The sequence below is a fragment of the Symphalangus syndactylus genome, chromosome 18, assembly GCF_028878055.3.
Source record: "Symphalangus syndactylus isolate Jambi chromosome 18, NHGRI_mSymSyn1-v2.1_pri, whole genome shotgun sequence".
NCBI classification, from domain to species: Eukaryota; Metazoa; Chordata; class Mammalia; order Primates; family Hylobatidae; genus Symphalangus; species Symphalangus syndactylus.
In genome coordinates, this window is record NC_072440.2 from 55,336,346 (window position 1) to 55,348,892 (window position 12,547).

The window sequence follows — 12,547 nt, forward strand, 5'->3', positions numbered from 1 at the left end:
TAAGAACAGAAGGAACTTAAATGATGCCTGAAACATAAGCTTTACTAAGTAAAGAAGAGGCCTCATTTCCATAGCATCCCAAAACGATGCTAACCTCTTATTTAGGCTTTCTTATTGCTAGGAGCATGCTTACTCTTTGGAAGGTGTTAGATGTTAAGCACATTTTAGTATTGCAAAATGTTAGTTTTCCTCAGATCCATAGTCTAATAATGAAGACTGGAAGTTGCTCTTCCCTTTTCCTTTCACTGCTACATTTAATCCTTTTTGGTAATCTCATGGCCAGAAATACTGTTTTAAAATCATATGTAGCAATGGCAATCCCGTGCCAGAACATTTCTATTTAATATTATTTATTAGGGAAAGTGAAGGACAAAAAAATGTCTCAAGTATTCCTGGAAAAACGGGAAAAAGAAGAGGAAGACCCCCAAAACGGAAGAAACTGCAGGAGGAGATTCTGTTGAGGTAAGAAAATCTTGTTAGTTGTGGTCATAGACCATGGCAGAAGGGACCTTAATTCATTTCTTCCTTTTTCTTTATTTTGCCTGTGCCATGGGAAGCACATTATTATGGCAACCTGAAACTGAGTCCTTATGAAATTACCACGTGTGCAGTACTACAGAGTCAGGAAGCCCTTAGTGTATTACATCTGGCAAGTCACCTGCCCTCTCTAAGCGAGTCCTCTTACTAGGCAATGGATGTGCACTTAATGAGGGTTATATTGAACAAGACAATTTTTTTTGTTCTTCAATTTTATATTTAATTTTAGCAAAGAAAAAGATACTTGGGGGATTTTCTTTTATATGTCATTATCTTCTAGGAAATTTCACCATGTGAATCTTGCTATAGGAGTTTTCAAAATCTGACCTATGCTGTGTAAATACACTTTTACTTAAGGATCAGCTCTATCACTAAGCCTATTGAAGTGAGGCTGTATTCTTAAAAATTCTGATAACTCAGGACAAGTGGCTTCTTCCCTTCCTACTTAATCTAAATGCTTAAGTTAGGCTGAATTTCACCATGTCGCTTTTTAACCACTAAGAAATATTTCTAGGAAATCAGATTAAGAATATAGATCACTCAGGAGATTGAGACCATCCTGGCTAACACGGTGAAACCCCGTCTCTACTAAAAATACAAAAAATTAGCCGGGCCTGGTGGCAGGCGCCTGTAGTCCCAGCTACTCGGGAGGCTGAGGCAGGAGAATGACATGAACCTGGGAGGCAGAGCTTGCAGTGAGCCGAGATCGTGCCACTGTGCTCCAGCCTGGGCCACACAGCGATACTCCGTCTCAAAAAAAAAAAAAAAAAAAAAAAAAAAAGAATGTAGATCACCCAGATCCTGATTTTAACTCAATCAGCATCCACTTAACTTTCCAGAAGTTCAGCTTCAGATTGCAGCTGCCTATTTCTTGCTTATCCGTTTCTGTGAGAAATGTCCTGTAATTACTTAGGTTTTATGCATCAACACCTGTTTCCGGGTTTGTTAGGATTCCACACGTCCTTCTATACTCAGAAAGCTGCGTGATACCTGTCTCCATTTCCCCATAAGTATCAAGAATCACAGTAGCTTAGGGTTGGGGCTGTAGAATCATTTTAACAAGCATCCATGGACTTGTGCTACCCTCTACTGGTGATTTTTTTCCTTTAGAGCTGTGTGCGTAAGCCAGTATTTAAATATTTTTTCATTAAATTTAAAATTCAGTTTCTGGTGCACGCTGGCCACATTTCAGATGCTCAGCAGCCACGTGGTTTATTGGATAATGCCAATATAGAACATGTTCATTCTCATAGAAACTTGAATTGAAAACAAGCGAAAAGTCCACAGAGTGTCCTTTCTGTTTCAGGGATACAAGTGAAAATGATACTTCATGCTATTGCGTTATATACTTTGCATTTTGTCATTTAATCTCCAACATCCCTATGAGGTAGACACTATTAATAGCTCCATTTTGGGGGAAAGTTAATTAACTTTCCTGAGGTCACATTGTAGGTGGCACAGCTTGAATAGAGGCATTCCCCCTTCGGAACCCGTGCTCGTAACCCTCTACCTTAGGTAAGGATCAATTGTAATAAATACACCTGTCTTCAGTGCGGCCCTGAATCAGGGAGGAGGACATTGGAATCCCGACAGTTCTTTTTTCTTGGCATTTAATTATTAACGATTGCATCTCTCTCTTGACTGGAGCAGTGATAAAAAAAACAAGAACAAACAAACAAAAAAACAGTGCATCTGTTTGATTTCCAAAGAAAGTTTTAAAAGTTACTGTTTTGTGGCCGGGCACAGTGGCTCACGCCTGTAATCCCAACACTTTGGGAGGCCAAGGCGGGCAGATCATGAGGTCAGGAGTTCAAGACCAGCCTGGCCAACATGGTGAAACCCCGTCTCTACTAAAAAATACAAAAATTAGCTGGACCTGGTGGCGGGTGCCTATAGTCCCAGCTACTCAGGTGGCTGAGGCAGGAGAATCATTTGAACCCGGGAGGCGGAGGTTGCAGTGAGCTGAAATTGCGCCATTGCACTCCAGCCTGGGTGACAGGGTAAGACTCAGTCTCAAAAAAATAAAAATAAAGAATGAAAGTTACTGTTTTCTTATGCATTGATACTGTTGCCATAACATAGGGTAGTTGTTTGTCAGTACTTCCCTCCTAGAGCAGCATGCCTACATCCTAGTGTTCATTTATTCAGCGTTCCGCCTCCAAGCCTTGTCCCCTTAACACACACACACACTCTCTTTGTGTTAAATTAATGGGGTCTACCATCCTGGGGTGGCACAGAACAATTTTGGACCTGTCTTTGTTTTAATTGGCACCTCTTTTTCCTGTGTTTCAGTGAAAAGCAGGAAGAAAATTCCTTGGCATCCGAGGCACAGACAAGACATGGTAATGTTCTTTACTGGCGTTGAGAAAGAATTAAGTAAATATGATTCATTTATGCTAGGGTGTTGACTCTTTTTCTAGAGTCATAGAAAGTAAAGGTTATTGCAATAGCCTTTTACCTACCCCCTGTACTCTTCGGTTCTCTTCCTCATACCTTATCCTGCGCCCAGCTCATCATCTGACTGAAGATTAAGATCAAAACTAGATCTTTTCATTAGTGCCCTGTTTACTAGGGACAGTGTAATAGACACCTCAACGTTGGAGTGAATAACCAGCTTCTCAAAGAGAGGTCTTTTTAATGTCAGTGCTTCGTGACACAGTAGTTTCCTTATAGGTTTACTACATACTGGTTTCCTACCTAGATTTTAATTTTGTAATCCAAATAGCATAAAAATGAGATGCAAATACCAGTTTGCACAGTGTAGTTGAGGCAGGGTAGACTCTGCAAAGACTCAAACTCAAAACCGTTTCTGTCAGTAAATCATTTCTAGGCTATGAATCTCTACCTTGTTAAATTCACAGTAGTTACATTTGTATTGCCTTTAGACATTACATTTTTTCTTTTAGTTGTTAACAATGACTTTGACAGGAAAACCAGAAGTATACATTGTCAACTTTAAAATTAAAAAGAGGCCATTGCAGTGGCTCATGCCTGTAATCCCACCACTTTGGGAGGTCGAGGTGGGTGGATCACTTGAGGTCAGGAGTTCGAGACCAGCCTGGCCAACATTGTGAAACCCCGTCTCTACTAAAAATACAAAAATTATCTGGGCATGGTGGCAGGCACCTGTAATCCCAACTACTCGGGAGGCCGAGGCAGGAGAATCACTTGAATCCGGGAGGCGGAGCCTGCAGTGAGCTGAGATGGTGCCCCTGAACTCCAGCCTGGACAACAGAGCGGGACTCTGCCTCTAAATAAATAAATAAATAAATAAATAAAATTTAAAAGTAGGCCAGGTGCAGTGGCTCACACCTGTAATCCAAGCACTTTGGGAGTTCGAAGCAGGCGGATCACTTGAGCTCAGGAATTAGAGAGCAGCCTGGGCAACATGGCAAAACCCTGTCTCTACGAAAAATACACAAGTTTAGCTGGGTGTGCTGGTACACACCTGTAGTCCCAGCTACTTGGGGGGTGCTGAGATGGGAAGATGGCTTGAGCCCAGGAGGTGGAGGATACAGTGAGCTGAGATGGTGCCACTGCACTCCAGCCTGGACAATAGAGCCAGACCCTGTCTCAAAAAAAAAAAAAATTAAAAAGTAATAGGTCTCTTTTTTGAGTTCCTTGTTTTAGTCGTGACCCATGGTAGAAACAAAATTGAGAATAAATAAGGAAAGGTCCTCATAGGATCTCCTGTAGTGAATCCATTCCTTTATTTTCTAGGGTCCCAAGGGCCAGGCCAAGGTACTTGGTGGCTCCTGTGCCAAACAGAAGAAGAATGGAGACAGGTCACTGAGAGTTTTCGCGAGAGGACCTCCCTTCGAGAACGGCAGCTCTACAAGCTCCTCAGTGAGGACTTCCTGCCCGAGATCTGCAACATGATCGCTCAGAAGGTGCGCCACACACTCTGCTCAGTCGTCCTCACTGTTAGGCCTGATGCTGCATTTTTTAAGGATTATTCATGAGACCTTCCCCATACACCCCACTGTCCTGGAAATAGTGCAGGCTTCCATCCTGTCTGAACTCCAGTGTTAGAATGGGACCTCATGCCACCCGCTCTCCTTCACTGTGGGTCCTATCATGTTCTCCTTCCCCCAGGAAGTCCTCAGTGTGTACCACCCACCAATAGTGATGGTGGCTTTTCACAGCCTGGAACCAACTTTCCTTCTCCCATACACTCCTCAGGAAACATTCCTTGAGTCCCTATGTAATGCTTTAAAAAAAAACAATATCTTACGGGTTTGTCTTTGTCCTTGTAGCTCCATTGCCAGCCCTTTGCCTGGCTCTGCCTGATAGCGTCTTCTTCAGCAAATTCAGGGCAAGCCACAGTCTCATGAACCATATGCCCCATATTATCATGCATGTGCACCCCACTTCATGACATTTTCAAACATCCTTCATCCTCTTTTTCCTTTTTTTTTTTTTTGAGTCTCCTTCTGTCTCCCAGGCTGGAGTGCAGTGGCGCAATCTTGGTTCACTGCAGCCTCTGCCTTCCAGGTTCAAGCGATTCTCCTGCCTCAGCCTCCTGAGGAGCTGGGATTATAGGCTCACACCACCACCACACCCAGCTAATTTTTTGTATTTTTAGTAGAGACGGGGTTTCACCATTTTGACCAGGCTGGTCTAGAACTCCTGACCTCAAGTGATATACCACCTCAGCCGCCCAAAGTGCAGGGATGACAGGTGTGAGCCACTGCACCTGGCCTTTTTTTTTTTTTTTTTTTTTAGGACAAGCTGTCTCACTTTGTCGCCCAGGCTGCAGTGCAGTGGTGCGATCACAGCTCACTGCAGCCTCGGTTTCCCAGGCTCATGTGATCCTCTCATCTCAACCTCCCAAGTAGCTGGGGCACAGGCTCGTGCCACCACACCCAGCTAATTATTTTTTATTTTTTGTAGAGACGAGGTCTTGCTCTGCTGCCTAGGCTTGTCTCAAACTCCTGCCCTCAATTCATCCTCCTGTCTTGGCTTCCCAAAGTGCTGGGATTACAGGCATGAGCCACTGTGCCCAGCTTTTATTGCTTTAAGACAGGGTCTTGCTCTGTTTCCCAAGCTGGAGTACAGTGGTGCAGTCATAGCCCAAAGTGCTGGGATTACAGGTGTGAGCCACCACACCTGGCCCCCTCTCTACTTCCTTACCCATTTAAATACTGCTCTCTCAAAAGCCTTACTTAAATGTCACTATGTCCATGAACTGTCCTTGTTTCCCCCAGCCTTTTGTCGCTTAACATGTTTCTTTATGCTTATGTTATATCTTTGTGAGTTTAAGCTTCTTCATCTCAAGGACCATGTCTTACTCATCTTTTTAACAGCCACAACACCTAATGTCATTTCTTTTCTTGTTTTGTTTGTTTGTTTGTTTGTTTGTTTTGAGACAGATACTCGCTCTGTCACTCAGGGTGGAGTTCAGTGGCACAATCTCGGCCCCCCATCGCCTCCACCTCCTGGGTTCAAGCAATTCTCGTGCCTCAGCCTCCCAAGTAGCTGGGACTATAGGCGTGTGCCACCATGCCCGGCTAATGTTTTTATATTTTTAGTAGAGATGGGGTTTCGCTGTGTTGGCCAGGCTGGTCTTGACTCCTGGCCTCAAGTGATCCACCTACCTTGGCCTCCCAAGTGTTATGATTACAGGCGTGAGCCACCACATTTAGCCTGTCTTTCCTTTTCTGTGGTGGTTGGTTGATAATTATTCAGTTTGCTTATTTCATATCGATAATAATATTTCTGATTATTGATACATGTTAATAGAGGACCAGAAATATTTGACCACTTGCCAGTGAAATATGAAGAGAAAGTATTTGTAAATCATCACTGCAGTACCTACATTGAGGCAAACATGTCAAATGTATTATTTAATTTATTGTAGATCTGGTGCTGTGTCTAACCCTTAAGCAGGTTGATGCTTTAGGGAAAGTCCTAGAAATTACCTTTCCCTAATAACGGGAACTTACAAACAGTGCTTCAAGACTTCCGCCATCCTGGATGATCCAGAAAACCTCCGTTTCACCATCAGTGTACTTAAGTTCATGTACGATAATTGTATTCCGTTTTTGTGATCAGCAATTCACTGCAACAATTTTTCTAGGAATTAAAATATACAATCTAATTTTCTTAAAGTAACAATGATATAAAGAGATAGTTTTCATGACTTTGCGTAACCTTGCATATGACTTTATGATATCATCAGTCATGGCACATTAAATTATCTGCAAATATACCCAATCACCTTAAGCCTTCTTTTATCATTTCTGCTTTTTTACTGCTATATTCAGCCTAACATTTGGGGGATAGAAGAATTAAGGGGGAAAAAAACTTAAAGCATAAAACTTGAAATTTTGATTAAAAATTCAATTAAATTAATTGAATTAATTGATTAATTGATTAAAAATTTCAATTAAATTAAAAATTTCAAATTAAAAATTTTGATTAAAATTTTCAAGCATTGATTCTTTTCAAAAGAAGAAAAATTCAAATAAGGTAACCCTTAAATAGGGTAATCTTTAAATACAATTTTCAAGAACCACAGAATTGCAGACCAGGAAGAAATAATGGATTTGATATTTTCAAAGAAATAGACAGTGCTTTTAAGTTCAAAAACCTCAGTGAAGTCCTATTAACCAGAAAAGTAGTATATTAAGAAAAATCTAAATTGGGAAGTAGAAAATCTTAGCAGACCAGTAATTAGGGAGTTTTCACAGAAGGATCAATTTATTCACAGGTAAAGTTTTCTAAACCTTCAAGGAAAAGATAACTTCCAAACATTTCCAAAATGAAAGAAATAACTGGAAGCTACTCTGTGCGTTCTGATACAGATACCTTTGAACGCCAGACCTGATAAAATTAAACATACTCTTCTCATTCCATAGTATGTACAATAATGCCTCAAGTAACCATGTTTTGGTCAATGACAAACCACTTATACCACTGTGGTCCCATAAGATTATAATCGAGCTGAAAATTTCCTATCGTCATAGCCTTTATGACACTGTAGCACAATTCCATTTCGTTTTATAAATTGAGTGCAGCCTGAGTGCATTGTGTTTACAAGGTCTACAGCAGTGTACTGTAATGTCCTAACCTTCACATTCACGCCACTCAGTCACCGACTCAGCAGAGCAACCGCCAGTCCTGCAAGCTCCATTCATGATAAGTGCCCTATCTCGGTGTGCCAGTTCTTTTTTTTTTTTTTTTTTTTTTTTTTTTTTTTTTTTCCGCTCTTTCACCCAGGCTGGAGTGCAGTGGCGCGATCTCGGCTCACTGCAGGCTTCGCCCCCCGGGGTTCACGCCATTCTCTCAGCCTCCCTTGTAGCTGGGACTACAGGCGCCTGCCACCTCGCCCGGCTAATTTTTTGTATTTTTAGTAGAGACGGGGTTTCACCGTGTTAGCCAGGATGGTCTTGATCTCCTGACCTCGTGATCCACCCGCCTCGGCCTCCCAAAGTGCTGGGATTACAGGCGTGAGCCACCGCGCCCGGCCCGGTGTGCCAGTTCTTAAATCTTTTATACTGGATTTTTACTGTACCTTTTCTATTTACGTATGTTTAGATACACAAATACTTTACCATTGTGTGTCTGGGATTGTATGTGGTAGGCTACACCACCTAGGAGCAATAGGCTATATATCCTGTAGTCTGGGTGTGTAGTCGGTTGTACCATCTAGGGTTGTTTATTGTAGACTACACCATCTAGGAGTAATAGGCTATACCCCATAACCTAGGTGTGTAGCACACTACACCGTCCAGGGTTGTAGTAGGCTATACCATCTAGGACCAACAGGCTGTACCCCATAGCCTAGCTGTGTAGTAGGCTATGCCATCTAGTCCCTGAATTCTGTATTGTTGAAAACATAACAAAATCACCTAAGAATGTGGTTCCTCAAAATGTATCCTCATTGTTAAGTATAACACATGACTGTGTATCAGATTGTTAATAGTGACAAGTAAAAGCTATCTTGTTACCAAAAGAGTAATGTTTGAGACTATCTTACTGCTAATATTGTTTTGGAGACTTATCCAGTGTAACACAATAAATAGTAAGATGCAACATTTAAAAATGTGGACCTGGGGCCAGGGACGTGGTGGCTCATGCCTGTAATCCCAGCACTTTGGGAGGCTGAGGTGGGTGGATCACCTGAGGTCTAGAGTTCAAGACCAGCCTGGCCAACATGGCAAAACCCCATCTCTACTAAAAATGCAAAAATTAGTCAGGCATGGTGGCGGGTGCCTGTAATTCCAGCCACTCAGGAAGCTGAGGCAGGAGAATCGCTTGAACTCAGGAGGCGGAGGTTGCAGTGAGACGAGATCGCACCACTGCACTCCAGCCTGGGTGACAGAGTGGGAAAAAAAAAAGGAAAAGAAAATACAGTGTGTAATGGAAGCACAAGAAACAGGGCAGTGGAAGAGGGGTTAACGTGGTATGTGGAAGAGTCAGGAGCTTTTCTTTCAAACCTACTTAAATTATGGCACTCCCCTGTCCTGTCCCTTGGATAAGTTTCTTGATACCATTCCATTTCAGCTTCTTTCCTTTTTCTTTTTTTTTTAAACAGAGACAGGGACCTACTCTGTTACCCAGGCTGGAGTGCAGTAGCGTGATCATAGCTCATTGTAACCTTGAATTCCTGGGCACAAACGATTCTCCTCCCTCAGCCTCCTGAGTACCTGGACTACAGGCACACACCACCACGCCCGGTTAATTTTTTAATTTTTTGTAGGAGTGGGGTCCATTTCATTTTTCTTATTAGTAAAATGAAATGCTATCACTTGACAGAAGTTTTTGTGGGAATTAAACAAAGAACCCATGTCAATGTACAGAGCACAGTATTTGGCAATCAAAAGACACTACTTGGTCCTCTCCCGTTGTTTATGATAATGGATAATTGATGAGAAACCTTGATAGAAAGCTAAACCCACATTTTATAGTAAGATAAAGGCAATAATGGATGACATTAATCCTTCTCTCTCCGCGATCAGAAGATTTGATACATCTTTGTGGAGGTATTATACGATCATCCTCTAAACTTTGAAATAATAATCAGAAGGTAAGTCCTGCTGTGATGGCCATATAAAAGTTTACTTAAACCTTTTGTTGTTGTTGTTTAAATAAAAGGCGATGTAGATACTGGTAGAGCTTGTTGCTCGTGTTACAGAATATACAGCTTTATAAACTTTAATTTCTCAACAAATAAATTGACTAAGGGTATAGGTGGTTTACAGATGTGGCAATGAGAAAGTGCATAGGGAAACATTCACCTTCTGTATCAAGAATAGGGTTTTTCTCATTTGTAGCTTTTATCTGATTTGGCAGGGTTGAAGTGAAGCTGGCATTGGCATTTTTGCAACTATCATGGTAAACTGGCATAATCCCTTTGGAAGACAATTCCCTGATAAGTTTTTACTGTATTTAAAGTTGAAGAGATCTTATTAGAGTCTTGAGGCTTACAAAATAATTGCTATCTCAGTGCTTTGGGAGTCCAAGGTGGTACGATTGTTTGAGGCCAGTAGTTTGAGGCTGCAGTGAGTTATGATTGCACCACTGCACTCCATCCTCGGCGACAGAACAAGAACCTATGAAAAAAAAAGCTTATAGGCATATTTCAGGAAACTGCTGGGGTAGGTTTTTTGGGACAAGTACTTAAAGAAGGTCATGACAGCGTTTGATAATTGGGCTTGCATTTGCATTAGGCACTAGTCATTCTTTTTCTTTCTTTCTTTTTTTGAGTTGGAGTCTCGCTCTGTCGCCTAGGCTGGAGTGCAGTGATGTGATGTTGGCTCACTGCAAGCTCCGCCCGCCAGGTTCAAGCAATTCTCCTGTCTCAGCCTCCTGAGTAGCTGGGACTACAGGCACGCACCACCATGCCTGGCTAATTTTTTTTTGTATGTTTAGTAGAGATGGGGTTTCACCATGTTGGTCAGGATGGTCTCGATCTCCTGACTTCGTGATCCGCCCGCCTCGGCCTCCCAAAGTGCTGGGATTACAGGCGTGAGCCACCCCACCCAGCCCGAAACAGAAAAGCTTTCTAAAGTTGCTGACTCATTAAATGTACCCCTGTGGCTTTGCGGTACATTTAAGTTGTATAAACCACCCCTTCTTGTCATTTTCTGTCCTATAATTCCTTACCTAATGAATTAAGTGGTGCCAGAACCGACCCTGGAGAATGCAGATTTTTGATGCGGAAGTCACGGAAGTTATGTTATCTTAAGGGAAGGCCTTTGCTTGTCACCTTTTAATAGTAGGTTACAGTTGGTTATGCCGTGGGGCTCATTCCTCACAAATTGCAAAACTTACATGTGCTAATAAACCTTGGCCTTCAAAAGTAGTAACCTAGATACAAGTAGTTCTCCATGCTCTTTCTTTGAGATTTCCTACAAGGACTGCTTTCCAGCCTGGTGCATTTCCTTGGCACTCACTGCATTCTGCTCGCTGAGCCCTTTTCCCACCCCTGCTCTCTCCCTGGCTTCCCCTCCTGGGCAACTGCTCTCACTTCTCACTGCTGCCACTGTGCTGCCTTTGCCTGGTGGCCCACCTCCGGCTGCTCCTGATGCCCCCTCCCAGAGCCGCCCCTTCAGCTGAAGGTGATAAAGCATGGCTTTCCCTTCGTAATTTGGGAAGTTTGTTTTTTTAACTGTTTAAACTGTTAAGGGAGTTTTTTGCCAGTGATACATATTATAAAAGACACTTGTTTGTCTCCAAGTTTTTGTTTTTATATTTCCAAGAGAATCAACTGGCTTATGTCCCTACACAGCTGAGCAGTGGTTTTCCCTGATTGTCCTAAGGAAGCCTTTGGCCCTAACCTGTGTGCCTCATTGGCCACTTTTTTACTGGCGGCGGCAGCAGCAGCATCAGTAGTTGAGAACACCCTAATCTATCTTTTCCTTTCTCTTCTTCACTCCTAACTATAGGGAAAACGTCCACAGCGCACAAAGGCAGAGTTGCATCCTAGGTGGATGTCTGACCACCTGTCCATCAAAACCGTCAAGCAAGAGGTGAGTGTGTGAGAGTAGCGAGGAGGAGCTTTCCTGATGAAAGACACGGATCCTTTTCATATACTTCCATTCCTGCCTTTTTATTTTCCTTCATTTTTTTTCCTAAACCCCAAATATTTATTGAGCAATCTTATGCTTAAGATGCACTTCTAGAAAGAGAAAGAATTAGAAGACATGAGGCCACACTCTGGTTCTAACAATCTCCTGGGATGCTAGGCATGTCCACACTTAATAAGAATACATACTGCAATAGGTACATGTATAGGAGCAGTTCACAAATGCAAAGATGGGAGGATTTAGAGCTGGGCGATGAAAGGAGAATTTGAGTAGGCAGAGCCATATTTGACCTGAATCCTGAGATGGCTGGGATTGATGGAGGGGGGAGCAAAGAGGGTGGGAGAGGTGGGGCAGAAGGCATCCCACACTACAGGAGTAGTAGAAAAAAGCACAGAGACAGGAAATTATATAAATTTATATAAAATTATATATGGTCAGAAAACAGTATATATTAGAGCCAGGCATGGGTAGCTCATGCCTGTAATCCGAGCACTTAAAGAGGCCAAGGCAGGTGGATTGCTTGCACTCAAGAGTTCAAGACCAGCCTGGCCAACATGGCAAAACCCCATCTCTACTGGTGGCAGGCACCTGTAATCCCAGCTACTCGGGAGGCTGAGGCAGAAGAATTGCTTGAACCCGGGAGGCGGAAGTCGCAGTGAGCTGAGATCGCACCACTGCACTCCAGCCTGGGTGACAGAGTAAAACTGTCTCAAAAAAAAAAAAAGAAAGAAAAGAAAACATAAGAGTTTGTGGCAAGTTTGTTGTTTTGTTTCTAATTGGAGACCTAGCATGGACCTGAAAAGGGTCCAGGAATGAGAGAGCATGAATCTGGCTGATCTGTGGGGAGATGAAATTCTTAGGTGTCAAGGCCTCACTGTGGAGGGTGGATAATCACATTTCTTCTAAGACACAAAGCAAAACAGGACATAAATGGGAGGGCAGGGAAATGTTTAGGTCACATGAAAGAGAGAGGGCAT

The 12,547-nt window shown here is 42.6% G+C and overlaps 1 protein-coding gene across 5 annotated transcripts in view; it reads left to right on the forward strand.

Annotated features, from left to right (window-relative positions):
- Positions 1-12,547, forward strand: part of CECR2 (CECR2 histone acetyl-lysine reader) — a 195,328-nt gene that overhangs the window by 137,805 nt on the left and 44,976 nt on the right. For 4 of the 5 annotated variants that reach the window (XM_055253237.2, XM_055253238.2, XM_055253240.2 and 1 more), the window contains exons 5-8: positions 358-462; positions 2,830-2,879; positions 4,258-4,427; positions 11,430-11,513. In XM_055253237.2, coding sequence (XP_055109212.2) covers positions 358-462; positions 2,830-2,879; positions 4,258-4,427; positions 11,430-11,513 — 409 coding nt within the window. The remainder of the gene's footprint in view (positions 1-357; positions 463-2,829; positions 2,880-4,257; positions 4,428-11,429; positions 11,514-12,547) is intronic. The other variant, XM_055253239.2, reaches the window with a different exon arrangement.